This window comes from Peromyscus californicus, unplaced genomic scaffold, assembly GCF_007827085.1.
Source record: "Peromyscus californicus insignis strain IS unplaced genomic scaffold, ASM782708v3 Scaffold_11__1_contigs__length_118956290, whole genome shotgun sequence".
Classification (NCBI taxonomy): Eukaryota; Metazoa; Chordata; class Mammalia; order Rodentia; family Cricetidae; genus Peromyscus; species Peromyscus californicus.
In genome coordinates, this window is record NW_026294402.1 from 51,959,490 (window position 1) to 51,978,645 (window position 19,156).

The 19,156-nt window shown below is 49.6% G+C and overlaps 1 protein-coding gene across 1 annotated transcript; it reads left to right on the forward strand.

Moving 5' to 3' along the window:
* Positions 1–10,171: 10,171 nt before the first annotated feature.
* Positions 10,172–12,930, forward strand: Rpp25 (ribonuclease P and MRP subunit p25). Its single transcript, XM_052761789.1, has 2 exons — positions 10,172–10,375; positions 10,850–12,930. The coding sequence occupies exon 2, from the start codon at positions 11,703–11,705 to the stop codon at positions 12,300–12,302; it is 600 nt and encodes a 199-aa protein (XP_052617749.1). The 5' UTR covers positions 10,172–10,375; positions 10,850–11,702; the 3' UTR covers positions 12,303–12,930.
* Positions 12,931–19,156: the final 6,226 nt, after the last annotated feature.

A 19,156-nucleotide genomic window follows, 5' to 3' on the forward strand; every position in this document is an offset into this window, starting at 1 on the left:
GTAAAAGTAACAAGCAAGAATGACAAATATTTGCTGGGCAATGGTGGCGCACGCCTTTAATCCCAGCACTCGGGAGGCGGAGGCAAGTGGATCTCTGTGAGTTCGAGGCCAGCCTGGGCTACAGAGTGAGTTCCAGGACAGGCTCCAAAGCTACACAGAGAAACCCTGTCTGAAGGAAAAAAAAAAAAAAGGAAGAAAGGAAGGGAGGGAGGAAGGGAGGGAGGGAGGGAGGAAAGAGAAAAGAAACCCAAGGTGAAGCTTTGGTATATGTAAATATTACAAACAAGCAAACCTGAAACTGTCATAAAAAAAAAATCCTTGAAACTTTTGTCTTTTTTTCAAAAACTACTGGACCTGTTTTGCTCACCTGCACTTCAGGGAACTGGTTTATCACCGGGCTGTACCCTCAGTCCCCCATCAGCACTTCAGGATGAGTCTGATTTGTCCACAACCCCAGGGAAGACCTGTTGCTGTCACAGAACAGCTGCTTTCTACCCTCTCCTGAGGGTAGAATGGGACAGCTGGAGACATCCAGTCATAACTCCGGAGTGGGGGGTTAGCTCAGTGGTAGAGTACTTGCCTAGGATGGGAGGCCGCAGGTTCGATCCCAGACACCACAAGAAAAAAAACAAAAAACGATCGAGGAAGAGTGTGTGGGGAAACGGGTACAGTCAGAGGGTGGGAGAGCATTCCAGAATGCCGTCTTCTGGACATGGTATAACTGTTGCAACGACGAACACACTGCAGCGGTGACCGCTGCACAAGACCTGCACGGAAAAGAGAGGGCTGGTGAGAGGGCTCAGCAGGCGTTCCAGCTTGCTTCTCTGTTGTGATGAACACCATGACCTGAAGCAACTTGGGGAGGAAAGGATGTATTTAGCTTACACAGCTGGACCACAGTTCATCATCCAGGAAAGTCAGGGAAGGAAATAAAGCAGGAGCAGGGGCAGGGACCATGGAGGAATGCTGCTTTTTTTTTTTTTTTTTTTTCTTTCCAGAGCTGAGGACCGAACCCAAGGCCTTGCGCTTGCTAGGTAAGCGCTCTACCACTGAGCTAAATCCCCAACCCCAGAATGCTGCTTTCTGGCTTGCTCCCCATGGTTTATTCAGCTTGTTTGCTTATACCACCCAGGACCACCTGCCCAAGTATGGCACCATCCACAGTGGTCCTTAATCGATTATTATTTTATAAAATGCCCCACAGACCAACCTGATGGAAACAATTCCTAGGTGACTCTAGGTCGTGACACTCTCACAAAAACTAACCAGTACAGTAGGTAAATGCTATGGAATAATCCTTCTGTACACTGTGAATGTGTATCTGGTTAATAAAGAAGCTGATTGGCCTATAGCAAGGCAGGATAAAGTTAGGCAGGACAATCAAACTGAGGATACTGGGATGAAGAAGGGTGGAGTTAGGGGAGACCACCAGCAATCTGCTGAGGAAGCAGGACATGTAGAAAAGAAAGTAACAAGCTATGAGCCATGTGGCAAATATAGATAAGAAATAAGGGTTAATTTAAGTGTAAAATTTAGCCAGTAACAAGCCTGAGCTATTGGCTGAGCATGTATAAGTAATGTTAAGCCTCTGAGTGGTTATTTGGGAATAATCCACTGATGGGTGGGAGAGAAACGTCCAACTATAGACATAGGCACTGGCCACTGAGCCTGAGTTGGATCCCTGGGATCCACATGGTCAAAGGACAGAACTGATTCTCAGGTGTTGTCCTCTGACCTCCACAGAGGTGTAGTCTGTGGGGACCTGCCCCACTGGGAACTTAGGTCACCTGTGAAGAGGTGACCTGGAACCGAGGAAAGGCCCGTTTCCCAGCCTCCCTCTTACCCGGAGACAATCAGATGCAGCGGGGAGTCAAGTCAAGCAAGAACTCGTTTATTGATAGGCAGTAAGTTTCTTTTATTCCAGAAAACCTCCAAACCCTAGGAGGGGGTGAAGGAACAAACCAATCATTTTAAAGGGCACCCTATTTACAGGTTGTTTATGTCCTGACACCATCTCTTGTTTTTTAGTATCTTATCTTAGCATAAATAACTTGAGCTAACTTTCTTTCTCACCATTTGTATCCACTCTCTGCGTAAACACCTTAAAGCTTAAGCTCTATTTATCTGAATTTCTCTCGGCACCCTCTTTGCAGCCCATGTACACCCCACAGTAGTCTCTCTCTCCCTCGCTCTCTCTCTCTCTCTTTCTCTCTCTCTCTCTCTCTCTCTCTCACACACACACACACACACACACACACATACACACACACACACACACACACACACACATACACACACACACACACACACACACACACACACACACACACACACACATAAATTTTTAAAAGAAAATGGGCCAGCAGGTTGGTTCCACAGTGAAGGGTACTTGCCATGGAAGCCTGGTAACCTGAGTTAGATTGTTAGATTCCTGGAATATACATAAAAGTGGAAGGAAAGAATCAACTTCAGAGAGCTGTCCTCTGACCTCCACATGCACACCATGACATGCACATACATCACACTGTGCATATACCCACAATAATAGTAAGTGAAAGATTTAAAACAAAAACTGTATCTCTCCCGAGGTGGGGGGACTCACTGGACAGATCATTAATCAGCAAGCATTTGGGAGCAGAGAGAATTCTCCCAAGAATTCTGCAAACAAAATGTTTTTTTTTTCCATTGTTGAAATATATAAAATATACTGTCTGCCAGAATAGGTCAAGGTGCTTGGTGATTTTCTTCAGAACAGAAGGTTTGATTAACTCCGTCCTTCACTCAAGAGAAGGAAATACAATTAATTACCTGCTGGTGACTGGGGACACTCACTGCTATAAAGGGATCCTGACCAAGTGTCTTCCTGAACTGGGAGGAACCCAGCTTCATCTAGCTTGCTTTGGGACTCTGTTCCAGGGTGGCAGGCTTCGAGATAGGGATGGCAGGGATGGTTTATGAGAGAGCCGTCTCCACTCTCAGGATCCAAGAGACAGGGACAACTATAATGAAGAGCCGTGACCCCCAGGAGGGAGACTTTTTTTTTTTTTTTTTGCAGGTGTCTTCTCAGTACAACAGACCCTAAGGGTCTGTGCAGCAGTGAAATGACATTGTTTATCATGAGCCTGACTCAACAGGATGTGAAGGAGAGCGCTATACATAGAGCATTCAGAAAAGCTGATTCTGCCACTCTACATTGAAATGAAGCAGAAAATGTTCAATCGCGCAATCAGAATAAAAGCACTGGGCCTGTATTCCAGCCTGTCAACAGCAGCTGAGCCCAAGGCTCTGGGTGCCCAGTGGAGCCAGGCACCCTGCTAGGCCTTACTTTCTCACTCCCTATCCTGTGCTCCCCACCCCTGCCTTTAAAACACACACACACACACACACACACACACACACACACACACACACACACACCAAAAAAAAAAAACAAACTGTATTCCAGGCTTGCTTATAAGCTTCACTGACCCACAGCTAAGCCTGTGGGTCAGGGATGTAGTCTATCTGAAAAGAAGGGTCATATAACCTTTCTAAGAGACAGGCACTGCAGTCATTTCCTTTGGGGGGTTGTTTTGTTTTTATTTTTTAAATATATTTTGTTTATTTTGTGTATGGATGTTGTGCCTGTATGTCTGTCTGTCACCACATGTGTGCCTGGTGCCTTCAGAGGCCAGAAGAGGGTGCTGGATCTCCTAGGGCTAGAGTTAGAGATAGGAGTGAACTGCCATGCAAGTGCTGGAAATCAAGCCCAGGTTCTCTGTAAGAGCAGCCAGTATAACAGCTGAACCATCTCTCCAGCCCTCAGGGCTTTGTTGTTGTTTGTTTTGGGGTTACAGTCCTATACCAAAACCTGGCCTTGAACTTGTTATGTTGCCTGTATGACCTTGAACTGGAAACACACTTGCTTCAGCACCAGGGTTGGGATCATAGGCATAACCATTTACCTGGCATCACTCCCCCTTTACAGGGGAGGAAGCTAAGGAGCAAAGAAGTTACATATGGGCTGGAGATGTGGCCCAACTGGTAGAGTGCCTGCCTAGCACTCATGAAGCCCTGAATTCTATCTCCAGCACTACATAAAACCAGGAGTGACAACACAAACCGGTAATCCTAGCATTTGGGAAGTGGAAACAGAAGGATCAGAAGTTCAAATTTATCCTGGGCTACATAAGGTATTCCAGGCCAGCCTGAGCTAAGTAAGATCCGGTCTCAAACACACACACACACACACACACACACACACACACACACACACACACACACACACTAACAGGGCCAATGAGACGGTTCAGCAGGCAAAGGGCTTGTCTCAAAACCTGACAACCGCCGGGCGGTGGTGGCGCACGCCTTTAATCCCAGCACTCGGGAGGCAGAGGCAGGCAGATCTCTGTGAGTTCGAGGCCAGTCCGGGCTACCAAGTGAGTCCCAGGAAAGGCGCAAAGCTACACAGAGAAACCCTGTCTCGAAAAACCAAAAAAAAAAACCTGACAACCTGAGTTTGGCCCCCAGAACCCACACAGAGGTAGAGAGAATGGACTCCACAGAGTTTTCCCCTAACTTCCACAAAGGCACCGCCATAACATGTGCAGACAAACAATAATAATAAATAAAGTTTAACTGAAATCCCACCAAGGCTCAGGGAACGTGGCGGAAGAAAGCAGAGTGTAAGATCTGGAAGATGGGGAAGATGCTGTGCAATGCTGTCTCCTGGACATGGTCTGGTTGTCGCAACTGTGTTACCTGCACAGGGTCAAACCTGTCACTATTCCTGCAAGAGTGAGCAAGAGCCCCCAAGACCCCACCCGCCAGCTGAGGAGCTTTCGGCAGTTGAGTGCTGCTGGGAAAGGGAGTTATTTTTCCTCTAATGTAGGGAGGAGGGGTAAGTGTGGCTGCGCGTAGGCTGCCATGCTGGAGTGGGTGGCCTCACAGTTGTGCGGATACGGGCAACTCCAGTTTGGACTCAGTGGGTTATGTTTTGTTTGTGTGTTTTGGGTTCAGTTTTTTTGTTTGGTTTGGTTCGGTTTGGTTTGGTTTGGTTTTTCAAGATGGGGTTTCTCTGTGTAGTTTAGTGTCTGTCCTGGATCTCACTCTGTAGACCAGGCTGGCCTCGAACTCACAGAGATCCGCCTGGCTCTGCCACCCGAGTGCTGGGATTAAAGATGTGTGCCACCACTACCCAACTGGTTTGTTTTTTGAGACAAGGTCTATGCAGTTCTGGCTGGTCTAGAACTCAATATGTAGACCAGGCTGACCTCAAACTCACAGAGATCTACCTGCCTCTGCTTCTCAAATGCTGGGACTAAAGCTGTGCGTCACTATTTATTCTTTATGTGGATGTCAGGTGTGATGGGTGCCTGAGGAGGCCAGAGAAAGGTGTTGGATTTCCTGGAACTAGAGTTAAAGTCAGTCGTGAGCCACCCAGCACAGGTGCTGGGAACCAAACTCAGCTCCTCTGGAAGAACACCAAGCACTCTGAGCCATCTCTCCAGCCATGGTCAACATAATTTATCACAGCAACAGAAAGGGAAACTCACCTACCAGCTCCGTACCTTTCCCCTAAGGTTTCTCAAACATCCTGATTCTTCTGTTTTCCATTCCTACCTTGGAGCTGGGAGTATGATTTTCTTCAGAGGGCCAAGCTGCTCCATAGATAGGAAGCAAGGCTAGTGTGGGGCACACACGTATAATACCAGCACTCAGGAGGGAGGGCCAGACGAACCCTGAAATTTCAAGGCTAGCCTGTTCTACATAGTGAGTTCCAGACTAGCCAGAGCTACGATATGCAGGGCTGGAGATGCAGGCCAGTTGATAGAGTTCTCCTTTAGAATACACAAAGCCCAGGTTAGATCACCCGCACCCACTAAACGTAGTGCATGCCTGTAATCTCAGCATCAGGAGGCTGAAGCAGGAGGATGGAAAGTTCAAGATCAATCTCTGCCACACAGTGAGTTAAGGAAGCCCAGCCCTCTCCTCTGCGGACTCAACTTTACACAGGTGAATGGCTCTTTAATGTACCTGCCTCTGGAGTCTGGAAAGATGGCTGAAGAACCAGCAGCACCAAACTGCTGAGGAGATGAAGGAGGCTCCATGACTGCATCTGCCTCCCCTTCTGCCTCCCACAGACCTCCATTCATGTTAGGCACCACTCTTCGGGACCAGTCCTGTCCTGGATAGATAGCTCAGGGGAAGAAACAATGCCCAGAGGCAAGAAAAGGTGAGCCAGAGAGTGAGCTAGGACAGAGAGTTGAATCAGAGCACTGCCTCTGGGCCCGAGACTGTAGTCCAGGCCAAGAAGAAACCTGGACTCCAGTAGGACAGAGCCTTGTGCCCTCCCAAGCCACTTCTGCCTCTAGGGATCATTATGGCACTGTTAAATTGATACAGCTCTGGTATCTGTAATCCTACACTGAAGCCCCCAGGAGAGCCCTGCAAAATACACCACTTTTGTGTCCATGAAAATAATCTCTAAATGCCAGGAAATAAATTCAGCTCTCCTGATTCAGGGCAGTATCCTTTGCTTCCATGAATTAATTCCTGCTTCCCTCCCCTCCCAAATCTGCCTCTCAGACGTTATAGATCTGTTGGGATTTTGGGATATCCACAAATTCTCTATACCTTCCCTTCAGGAAGGGAGTTAATTCTCCTTAAATGTTGACTAAGATGCCTCCTAACTAATTGAACCATTAGACACTGTTCTCTCTCTCTCTCTCTCTCTCTCTCTCTCTCTCTCTCTCTCTCTCCCTCCCTCCCTCCCTCTCTCTCTCCCTCCCTCCCTGTCTTCACTCTTCTCATCTCTGATACATCACGAGGGAGGGGGCTAGTAGAGGGGATGGAGGCCTATAACCAACATACAGTAGATAAGCTTAGGAGTTAATGCCGTAGCCTAGTCAGGTGAGATGCTGAGTTGAGAGGTCTACCCTTTCAAGCTGAACTTGGATTTCTGACCTTCAGAAACTGTGTGACATGATAAATGTTGACGATTTTAAGCTGTTAAATTTGGGGGCATGTTTTTTATGCAGATATCCAACACATTTTTCTTGCCCTGAAAACCTTCTCTCCCCACAAAGCCAATCCAAATATTTCTTTTTATTAAAGATTTATTCATTTTATGTACATTGGTGTTTTGCCTGCATGTATGTCTGTGTGAGGGTGTCGGGTCCCCTGGAACTAATGTTACAGTCAGTTGTAAGCTGCCGTGTGGATTCTGGAAATTGAACCTGGGTTCTCTGGAAGAGCAGCCAGTGCTCTTAACCCCTGAGCCATCTTTCCAGCCCTATTTCTTTTAAAATAAATAAATAAATATAAAAATTATCTGGGAGTGGTGGCACATGTCTTTTATCCCAGCCCTTGGGAAGCAGAGGCAGAGGCCTCTATGAGTTCCAGGTCAGCCAGAGCTACCCAGTGAGGCCCTGTGTCCAGACAAAAGAAAAAAAAATATTTATTTTGAGAAAATGTCTCACTTTGTAGTCCTCGCTGGCCTAAACTCAAACTCCTCCGAATACCCTCTGGATTGATTGCTTCAATTACCAGAATATGCCATCCATACCTCCTAAAACTCTGCTTCTATTTTTAAACACGCATGTGCAGGGTTTGGTTCTCTCCTCCTACCATGTGATTTCCAGGGGACCAAACTCAGATCATCGGGTTTGGTGACAAGCACTTTATCCACTGAGCCATTTCTTTGGCCCCTGAAATGTAAATGACTTGAGCTGCCCAGGTAGGACAGGTATGGGTTGAGAACCAGGTGTAATCACAGCTCATGCCTGTAATTCTGGAGAGAGAACAGAAGGACCAGGAGTGTCAAGGCCAGTCTTGGTACATAGTTCCAAGTCTGGAATACAACAGACCTATCTTAGGCAAAAATGGGGGCTGGAGGGATAGACCAGTTAAGGGTACTTGCTGCTCTTCTAGAGGATTTGAGTTTGATTCCCAGTATCCACATCAAGGGGCTCATACTCCTGTGACTCTAGCTCCAGAGGATCTGAAGTCTCTGGCCTCTGGGAACATATGCACACATGTGCACATAACCTACACAAAGACACATAATTAAAAATAAAATAATTTTTTTTGAGACAGGGTCTTTCTAAGTAACTCTGGCTGTCCTGAAACTTGCTGTATAGATCAGGCTGGCCTTGAACTCACAGAGCTCTGCCTGCCTCTGCTTCACTAAGCTAAGGGCCTCTTTTCCTTCCTGCTCCAGGAGGCAGAGGAGGGTGGGTGGCTGGCAGGGGATTTTGTAGCTCAAGCTCCTGGGCTTGGTCTCCATATTAGTTGAACTGCTCTATCTAAGGCTTTCCTCACCAGCTTTGCTTCCCCACATCTGTCTTTACAGTTGTTTTTTGTTTTTTAATATGGGGTCTTATGTAGCCTAGGATGGCTGCAATTTGCTATATTGAGATGGAAGACCTTGGACCGCTGATCCTCCTGCCTCCACCTTCTTAGTGCTTGGGTCACAAGCACACACCAACACCCCTAGTGTCTGTGGCGCTGCGGAATCGAACCTAGCTAGGGCCTTGTGCATGCTAGGCAAGCACTCTTACCAACCAAATTACATCCCTACCCCTCCTTTTGCGATTTCTACATTTTATTTTAATCACAACTTATGAAAAGTAATAACATTCAATATGTCCCTAGAACCAGGAGCACAGCAAGCAGGCTACTATAATTAGCCTTTTTTCACAGGTGACAAAGCAAGGCACAAGGGTTAAGTCAATTGTCGAAGGTCACAAGAGGCAGAAAGAGGCTAACGAAGCTTGGGCTGCTGGGTCAGTACCTCAATTATACAGACTCTTCCAAGACTTTCCACTTACTTAATTTCCTATTCGTATTTTGTAATCCTTTCCTTAAAGAGAGCAACAAAATCTGGATGTGGCTGCAGAGGTAACAGATGCCAGTGTGCAGATTTCTTTTAAGTATTTAAAATACATTTACATATGCAGACGTATCCGCAGGGTTTGGCGGGCACCCAGCTTTTTCAGCATACCGTCCTGACTGCCTTTCTAACTGTGGTGTCGCGTAAAGCAAAGAGAGTACCTTTATTTACCCGCTTTCCCCAAGTTGAACCTTCTCTCCCCTCCCTCTGTCGTCTGTCCCGTTCCCGAAGGTTCCTACCCGTTTCTCACGCTTTCTCTCTTGGCCTTCTTCCTATCCTGGTTTCTTCTCTCGCGCTACCCCTTCCTCTTTATCCTCACTTTTCATTCCCCCTCCTTCCAGCCTCCCGCGTCTCTCCCCTCGCTGACACCACGGTTTCTTCACGGTCCAACCGGTTTCCTCAGCTCACCGCCCCTCCGCCGGTTCCCGGCCTTCGGCTTCCCAGCAACGCACAGTCCGGGCATCCTTCCCCCACCTCCCCCGCTACCACCCCTCCCCGGCCGGGAGGGAGCGCACAGCCGGCGGGCGACGGAGCGAGCTGACAGCGTAATGAATGGCTTCAGCTGTAATTAGCGACCCCGCGGCTAATCACGATGTGCATTTACATTTTAAGTGCTGCAGAGGGAGCAGGAAAGGAAGCGACGCGCGGGCGGGGATCCCGGCCCTTTCTGCGTTTTCCCTCTACAGACTCCGGAATAAAGTGAATGGGGGAGTCTGTGGCAGAGGGTAGCGGCGGTCCTGGGAGTGGGTGGCGGTGTCCTTGAGTGCCAGCTTGGGAGGAGGCACAACCGCCGCCTCCTCACAGAACAACCCCGCAGCCCCCAGGTCTTCCAAACTAGAGTCCTGCCCACATCTCCTCCAAGTTGTTTTAGTCCCGGCTGGCAGACTCCCCGGGTCACAGAGCTGGCTTCTTTTCCAACCAGCCCATTCCTGCATAGCTGCTAGTCTTCCTGGAACTTTTTCTCAGGCCAATCCGAAGCCGACGACTTTGAAAGCAGGCTGCACAACCACGAAGAGCAAGCCTGTCAACAGAATTCTTTTGTGGTTTCTGATTCAGTTTCCAGTTTCAGATTCCTGCCTTGATTTCGTGCGTGGCCCACCAGTGCCCGTGGCCCGCGGACACTGCTGTGGCGGTGCCTCCCGAACCTGCTCCTCCCTGTGAATGAAGCCTGCTGCTCTTACTCTGCGCCCTCGGCGCCTTGTCCAGGCCAGAATTCCAGTTCGGGGCACACTCCTAGGATTCGAGCAAGAGATTGGAGTCAGTCGCTGACACTTAAGGAGAAAAAGGTCCATCCAGGTGCTGCAGACACCCTGCAGAAAGAGATGAGGACCCGGAGTTCTGAGCTGCGCGGGGCCGAGAATTCTCACAGATGCTAAGAGGAAGAGGAGGGCCATGCAGCACTATACCTAAACCGAAGCTGTACCCATCCAAGCACCATCGACACTTTCGGGGTGACCTGCTTCCTACAGCCTTCGGTGCTTCTTCCTTCCCCAGCTTTAGCAGGTCTGCCTGGCCTCCTACATTCTGTGGAAGCGGGGTTGGAGACTGAAGGGCATGGTCCCAGGCCTGGGTTAGAGAGGGTCACTCCTTATTAAAGCATCTTCTTCCTCCCATCGGTCCTTCGCCCCTCGCCTTTTCTATTGCTCATCTCCCTTAGCAGCAGAGCCCGAGCCTCTCCTTAGGTTGTGTAGCGTTTCCAGAGGGTACCCAATACTCCCAACACCCCCCCCCCCCCTCAAAGCTTCAACTCCACCCCTGCCTCCCATCTCTCAAAACCTTCTCTCAGTCAAAAACAACCCTCTGGATTTCTAGCAGCCAAGGCTGACTGGCAAGAAATTCCACCTGGGATTAGAAGTGAGGAATCCACGTTAGCAGACAAGAATTCGTGCAGCTCTAGTAAAGGAGTTTCAGGCATGAATGTAAGGACGTAACGCCTTGAAAGAAATGGTCTCCTGTTCTCTTCCCCATCCTCTTTAGGCTGGCCCAGCGCATTATTTCCTGCATTTCAGAGGTGTGAGGGTACCGGCAGCCTGGAGGTCTGGTCAAGAGGGCGGAGGCTAAAACCTTGGTCTCTCTAAGCAGCTACGAAAGGACCATGCCGCGACGTAGCGGTCCGAGCCAAGGGAAGGCTCAGCGTGCAGCGGCAGCCAACGCCTCCCACACCCTGCTGACCATGCACTGGCTGTCCTTGAGGCAAGAATACGAGGGAGAGAAGGGGGGGTTCTCTAGAGGGTTGGAGGAGCGAGGCCCCAGGAAGTGGTTTGGAAATCTCTTACCTAGGAGGGGTCTAGGGATGCTCTTGAACTGGAACCCCCCCTTTCCGCCCACCCTCCCCCGCAAGGCTCGGGGACCAGGTTTGGATCGGCGTTTGCACCTCAAGCATAGTTTTTATTTAGGTTGCTCCTGTGTGAGGGCTGGTTCAGGGAGGACTGATTGTGACTTAGGAGAACTTCGCCTCCCAAATCACCCATGGCGCTATGACCCCAGCCGCTGAGCACCAGCGCTTGATCCCGAAGGCTGGCGGGGCTGCGACTCGGACAAGTCACGCAGAGTTGGGGCGGGGCTTGGGCGAAGGGGCCGGGCTTCTCCGACTCGCAGGCGGAGCTTCTGCTAAAGGCGCGGAGCACAAGGCGCCGAGGGCGCAGAGTAAGAGCAGCAGCACCCGGTAGAAGTCGGGGCTGAAGACTGCGTGTTCCTAGCCCACCCTCAGCTTCCACTCGGTGCGGCATCCCAACCCCTGCCGGCCGTCGCCCGGCGCGACCCGCGGCCATGCAACCCCGGGCTTAAGGCGGCCCCATGGCAAAACCTGCGATCCCAGCGACGACGGCGCATGGAGAACTTCCGTAAGGTGCGCTCTGAGGAGGCGCCGGCGGGGGACGGTGATGAGGGTGGCAGCCTAAGCTCTGGCCCTTTCGCAGATCTGGCGCCGGGTGCTGTACACATGCGGGTCAAGGAGGGCAGCAAGATCCGCAACCTGCTGGCCTTCGCCACCGCCAGCATGGCGCAGCCAGCCACGCGCGCCATCGTCTTCAGCGGCTGCGGCCGGGCCACCACCAAAACCGTCACGTGCGCCGAGATCCTCAAGCGCCGCCTGGCGGGCTTACACCAGGTCACGCGGCTGCGCTACCGGAGCGTGCGCGAGGTGTGGCAGAGCCTCCCGCCTGGGCCCACGCGGGGTCAGACGCCTGAGGATCCGGCCGCCAGTCTCAGTGTACTTAAGAATGTACCGAGCCTGGCCATCCTACTTTCAAAGGACGCACTGGATCCACTGCAACTTGGCTACCAGCCTCCGAACCTCAATCCTGGTCCTTCATCCCCTCCTACGGTGTCGACGTCCAAGAGGAGCCTGGGGGAATCTGCTGCTGGAGAAAGCACAGCTAAGCGGTCTCAGCCTGAGCCAGGGGCTGAGAATGAGGACCCGACTGCCTGAGAACTCCCGGCTCTGAGCCACTTAGACCGGCTGGATCTTATATCCTCAACACTCCTACATCCACGTGCACCTTTCATACCTGGGTTTCAAGGGGCCCATGTTCCTGGAAGATTGACAGCACAGATCCCAAGGCGACTTGAAAAGGAGCTCAGGAATGACAAGAGGATCCCCTGAAGTCCAAGGACACTTTGTGGGACGTGTTGCCAGAAGCCACAGAACCCCACCTCCACCTTTTGTAGGCCATACTGGGATTTTTTTTTTTTTTTTTTTTTTTTTTTTAGGGAAGCATGGCGGATAGTGAGACTCTTGAGACTTCTTGGGGACCCAGACTTTAAAAGCACCCAGTAATGCATGAAGACTGACAGTTGAGGATCTTGAAATCATCCTTGCTGTTGACTGAGGGCAGGAGCTGTGAAGCAGATTCCTTGAGGGTGGCCAAGTTGAAAAAATAATCGGGACCCTATTCTGCCCACCCACGCCCTGGCAATTCTCCTCTTTAGCTCTACTTCCTCTTAGCATCCCCCCCTTTTGCATGGCGGCGGAGAGGGGACCCAGGACAAAACTTCCCATGCCTCCTCCCGAGTCCTACTGCTGGAGTCCTGCTTCCAATAAAACAAAGTGAAAATGGCTCCGTCCCCAGTATTTTTTTTTTCTTTACCCACCCGCCTGTGCAGAGACTACTTTGGCATGCTTGCCTTCAGCCTTATTAGCCTTTGGAGTCTTCAAGGTCAGACACAGAGACAGGGAAGCGTCAAAATGTGGCAAGAGGGACCTGTGGTGGCGCGGGTGGGGGTCTGCGTCCCTGTTGCATCCCCACAAAGGGAAAGGAAGCAGCGTTGGTGCTTTTCTGGGAGGGGAAGGAGGGAAAGAGAGCACTGATGAGCTGGAGGAGGCGGCAGCCTGCCAAGGCTGGCAGACCATGTTAAGGTTCTAACCTTGCACCCTCCTTCCGGTAGACTTCCTTACCCAGAAGGCAGGCACAAAGCCCCATGAGTAGGAGCTCCCCTTCACTGCCCTCTCCCTGCAAAAGGACAGCACACCCTTGGGAGAGGGGGAGGAGAGAGACAGCACAAATCCACTGCTAGAAATTACTATTCAGCAGAGAAGCCTGGGCTGTGAATCACTGCAGGCTCCCTGATAAGCTGCTGCCTCCAGCCCTGCACAGCTGTGTGTTGAGAGATAACGGCCTCAGATGCCTCTCCGCCCAAGTCCAAGCGGGTGGGGGTGGGAGGATGCTGTGTGCTGGAAGTCGGGGGAGCTGTGCAGCCTACAGCTCAGGCTCTTTGGAGCAGATGCCACCCCATGGAACTCAGCCCCTCTGGAAAGGAGATGGGAAAGAATACATTGCTAAGTCACTTTGCTTGCAGAACCTTGAAATAAATCCTACTGGTGAGGAGGTTGGCTTCTGCAGCTGATGGAGGGACTCCTGGGGAGGCCTCTGCTCTCCTTCCAATATCTCTGCTGATGCTTTGGATCACCAAGTCCTGTCATCCAGGCCCTCCACCCTCCCCCTGACTTGTTCATTTTTAGAGAATGCTTGGCTATGTAGTACAGGCTGGCCAGAACTGATCCTCCTGCCCCAGCCTCTCAAGTGCTGGGATTACAGGTGTGCATCTTGTCCCCCTCAATTCTTGTTCTTGAGGAATCTCCAGGAAGAGCCGAGGGATTTAGAAGTGTTTGTTGGCCCCTCTCAGAGTTGGAGCAAGAGATATGGAAAAAAATGAAAACTGGGCTGGGGATATAACTCAGCTGGTAGAGTATTTGCCTAGGGTGTATAAAGTCTCGTTTTTGGCTCTCAGCACCACATAAACTTGCCATGGTGGCAAATGCCTGCAATATTAGAGGTGGAGGCAGGAGTACCAAAAGTTCAAGACTGGCTGGGCAGTGGTGGCCCACGCCTTTAATCCCAGCTCTTGGGAGGCAGAGGCAGGCAGATCTCTGTGAGTTCAAGGCCAGCCTGGGCTACAGAGTGAGTTCCAGGAAAGGAACCAAAACAACACAGAGAAACCCTGTCTCGAAAAACCAAAAAAAAAAAAAAGTTCAAGATCATCCTTGGCTACATACACATAATGTTTGAGGCCAGCCTGGACAAAGTGTCTCAGAAAACAATAAATTATCCAGGAAACAGAGGTTTCTTGGACTACTAGGCTTCCAAAACTGAAGAAAAAGATAAGATTTAGAAGTCTATGAGAGACTTGTCTAGATGACTACCCTGATTCCAGGACTACGCAAGCAGAGCCTGCTAGGCTTATCAGGAAGGTAAGCCTGTGGAGGGTCTTTGGATGGGACAGCTGAGTCTCCTCCTTCTAGCCTAGAATCACATCCTGGGATGGGGAAGAAAGAGGTGCTTCCTCTATCTTCAAAGTTAACCTACTCCCTCGAGAGAAAACAAAGCATGGACAGCTTTCTTTTCTGCATCCCCACCCAAGCCCAGCATGTTTGATGCCCAGGCTTTTCATGGATGTGCTAACTCATCAGTGGACCCACATCCATGAGCACCCCACCTCTGCCTTACTGATCCTCTGGCCCTGCTGTCCCTTGAGCAGTTTCCAAAGGAAGGGCACATATCTCTGTACCTCCTCCCTCCCCATCACAGAGGCTGAAGTGGGAGCTTGAGAAGTCTTGGCTTAAGGAGAGGGCATGGATGGAACACCTCAAAGGTTAGTGTGTCCACTTCAGGAAGGGACTGGCTATGAAGTGGGAGAAAGAGGAAGTCTCTCTCGTGAGACCTCCATCTTTCCAGTATTGGCCTGTTTTGTAAACTTGCCCTGGTAGATGAGAACAAGCATCTTGTCTTAGGGTTTTTATTGCTGTGAAAAGACACCAGGACCATGGCAACTTTTTTATTTGTTTGTTTGTTTTTGGAGACAGGGTTTCTCTGTGCAGCTTTGGAGCCTGTTCTGGAACTTGCTCTATTTAGACCAGACTGGCCTTGAACTCACAGAGATTCGTCTGCCTCTGCCTCCCCAGTGCCGGAATTAAAGGCATGCGCCAGCACCACCCAGCTTCCATGGCAACTTTAATAAAGAAAACATTTAATTAGGGTGGCTCAGAGCTTCAGTCCGTTATCATCATGATGAGGAGTATGGCAATGTACAGGCCGATGTGGTCCTGGAACGAAGTGTGCTACATCTTGCAGGGAACAGGAAGTCAACTGACTGTCACATTGAGAGAGGCTTGAAGAAAAGAGACCTCAAAGCCCACCCCCACAGTGACACACTTCCTCCAACAACACACCTCCTAATAGTGCCACTCCGACCATGAAGATGAGTGCACCCAAGTCTAGCTTGGAGAACCAATCAGTCTATTGGGCTTACTTACAGAACACGGGGGTGGAGGGTTGTTTACAGGAACACGGGTGAGCCCAAGCAGCTACACCACTTACGTCTCACCCCAGCATGGATGACAACGTCTCCATAGGGGTCCCCCTCCAGTTAAGCCTATCCATTTTACACACTGTAGCACCTGCTGAGACCATGAGACCACATTCGACTGGGAACAAAACTGCATGCCCTGGGAGAGAGATGCAGGAGGGGGGGCACGGCATCTCAAGGGAAGGCTCTGGTAATGATTCCCAACCCTCCCTCAATGAGGGAGTGTCAACACATTCTGAAGGGTCACTACTATCTGCTTCTGATGATGGTGGTATGGTAGTTATGCCTGGAGGACAGGGTTTTCCCCAGCTGGGTGCTTGCCTCCATCCCTGTGACAGGCAGGTCACAAAAGCAAAATCCATCTGGGAACCTCAAAGTCTGTAATACGTGGTCAGATGTGTGGTGGACTTCCAAGTAGGCTTTTATTCACTCAACTCACTTTCATTGTTTTGCTGTGTCAATTTCCAGTCTAGGCACAAGGTGTGGCTAGCAGCTAGAATCACAGAATAATCTGACATTGCTTCGCCTCCCCGACCCGCCACAAAAAAAAAAAAAAAAAAAAAAAAACAGCAACAACAACAAACCAATCTATTGCAGAGAAAGAAAAGTAACTTATGACCAATCCTGTTTATGCATGACTGTAATGCCTGCTCTCAGGAGACAGAGGAAGGGGTTTGGGGGGTTCAAGGCTAACTTAAGCTCACAGTGAATATGAAGTCAACCTGGGCGATATGGTAGGACCCTGACTCAGAAAAAAAAAAAAAAAAAGATGGTGATGAGGAGGAGGGTAAATAAAAATATAATATGTATATGTACAAGCAGGTAACAACAAAACCTACTATGCTGGCCAGGTGGTAGTGGCACATGCCTTGAAATTCAGCATTTGGGAGGTGGAGGCAGACGGATCTCTGTGAGTTCGAGGACAGCCTCATCTACAAAGTGAGTTCCAGGACAACCAGAACTATTACATAGAGAAACCCTGTCTCAAAGGGGAAAATAACAACAACAAAACAAACAAATCTGTGTTGTAGACTAGCAAAAAAATTAATTAAGATATTTTTGAAAATGAAAATGTGAGTTATAATGGAGGAGAATGTGGGAATTCTGGGAAGGGGTGTTTGAATCTCCTGGAGGTGCTAATGGAGTTGGCTATGCAAGGGTCAGGAGGAAGCCAGATGGAGTAGCAATTTAAGCAGAGCACAGATAGGTATGACTGGCAGGATGTAGAGAAGTAGGTGGGCCTGGAGTAGTAGCTGACAGTCAAGTCCCAGGAAGTTGAGATGGGGACAAAGGCAGGACATTAGAGGCCAGGGACTTCCTCAGACCCTTCCCAGTCTGACTAGTATTTGGAAATATCCCTCTGCTATTTGTTAGGTAGGAAGTGGGTTAAAAAGAGCAATCAGCTTGAAAGCTGCAGGGAGGTAGGAGCTGAGACTCTGGTCACGGGAATGGAGACAGGGTATATCTTAGAACTATCAAGCTAAGCAGTCACTATCATTCCAGTCAGGACAAAGAAGGCCTTCTGAACCTAGCCTGGCCAGGTCCTGGTTTGCCTTTCTGGGATTCCAGGAGTGACACCTTTCAAGGACCAAATAGTGAAGGGGCAAGGGGCGTGGTTGCATAAGCTGAAAGGAGCTGCTGTACATGGACCATGAATCTGCCAAGGTGTATTCACTGTCTAGCTGGAGATGTGCCAGACACACTCGCCTTCAACCTTTGCCCATTTCCTAACCTCATTACTTGGCCCAGTTTTTGTCATTGTTCTAACCAACAGGGAAAATCTAATCCCCTTGTTCCACCTAGATGTTAGAACACGTACAGTTACCAGAGAGGGCTAATTGAAGAAAGTGAGGCTAGGAGGCAGAGCTCCAGGGGTTGGGGGGTGTCAGTGGTACAATGTGCTCATGCTCTAGCAGAGGACCCACAAGACAGATGATAAAGGTCTGTAACTCCAGCTCCAGGGGGTCTGATGCCCTCTTCTGGACCCTACAGACAACTGCATCCACATACATGTAGCCCCCTCCACCATCACCACATACACATCATTTAAAAGTTTTCTTTAAACTGGGCGATGCGGGTGCACGTCTTTAATCCCAGCACTTGGGAGGCAGAGGCAGTCAGATCTATGTGAGTTAGGTCAACCAAAAAGTTTTCTTAAAAAAAGAAAAAAAATAGGGCTGAGGGCTGGAGAAATGGCTCAGAGGTTGAGAGCACTGGCTGCTCTTCCAGAGGTCCTGGGTTCAATTCCCAGCAACCACATGGTGGCTCACAACCATCTGTAATGATATCTGGTGCCTTCTTCTGGCCTGCAGGGGTACATGCAGGCAGAGCACTGTATACATAATAAATAAATAAACAAACAAACAAACATAAATCTAAGAAAATAGGGCTGAAGAGTAGCTCAGCGTTTAAGAACATGTACTGCTCTTGCAGAAGACCTAGGTTCAGTTTCTAGCACCCACATGGCAGCTCACAACTGTCCTTAGCTCCAGTTCCAGGGGTTCCAGCACCATCTTCTGGCCTCCATGGGTACCAGGCATATATATAGCATTCACATGGTGTAATTACATGCAGGCAAAACACTCATATACATAAAATAAAAATAAAGAAATCTGCCCAGTGGTGGTGGTGCACACCTGTAACCCCAGTTCTTGGGAGACAGAGGCAGCAGATCTCTGAATTCAAAGCCAGCCTGGTCTACAGAGTGAGTTCTAGGACAGATAGGGTTACACAGAGAAACCCTGTCTTGAAAAACAAACAAACAAAATCTATTAAAATAAAGTTAAAATTTTAAATAAAATACAGAGTTGGGGAGGGAGGAAATAAAATTCATCACAGGATTGACTCTCTTAGAGCGCAGTTGTGGCTATGCCCTGTGTGATCTATATCAGTGTGATCTTTTGGCTAGCCTGCCAGTCACCCTGCTAAAAGCATATGCCTACAATTGAACAAATCCCGTTTGCTTGCGCCCTGTCCCGTTCCTGGCACTTAAGAAGCCATTAGCGCATTGTTAAGTGAATGAACAGGGACTTGTTGAACCAGGTTTTTCAGCTGCTCTCCTGTCACATTGAAGTCCCTAACCGGTCCTGGAGAGGGTTAGGAGCATGTGGTGTTACTCCAGAGCACCTGAGTCCACTTCCCAGCACCCATGCAGGCCAGCTCATAACTGCCTGTTACTCCAGCTGCAGGGTATCCACAACCTTCTCCGTCCTCTGGAGGCACCTGCACACAAGCAGCATATACCCACAGCCACACCCAATCATCATCATCATCATCATCATCATCATCATCAAAAGTATTTTTTAGCCGGGTGGTGGTGGCACACGCCTTTAGTCCCAGTACTCAAGAGGCAGAGGCAGGAGGATCTCTGTGAGTTCAAGGCCAGCCTAGGCTACAGAATGAATTCCAGGACAGGCTCCAAAGCTACACAGAGAAACCCTGACTTGAAAAGCCTAAAGTCCACAACTGCCCAGCCCCATA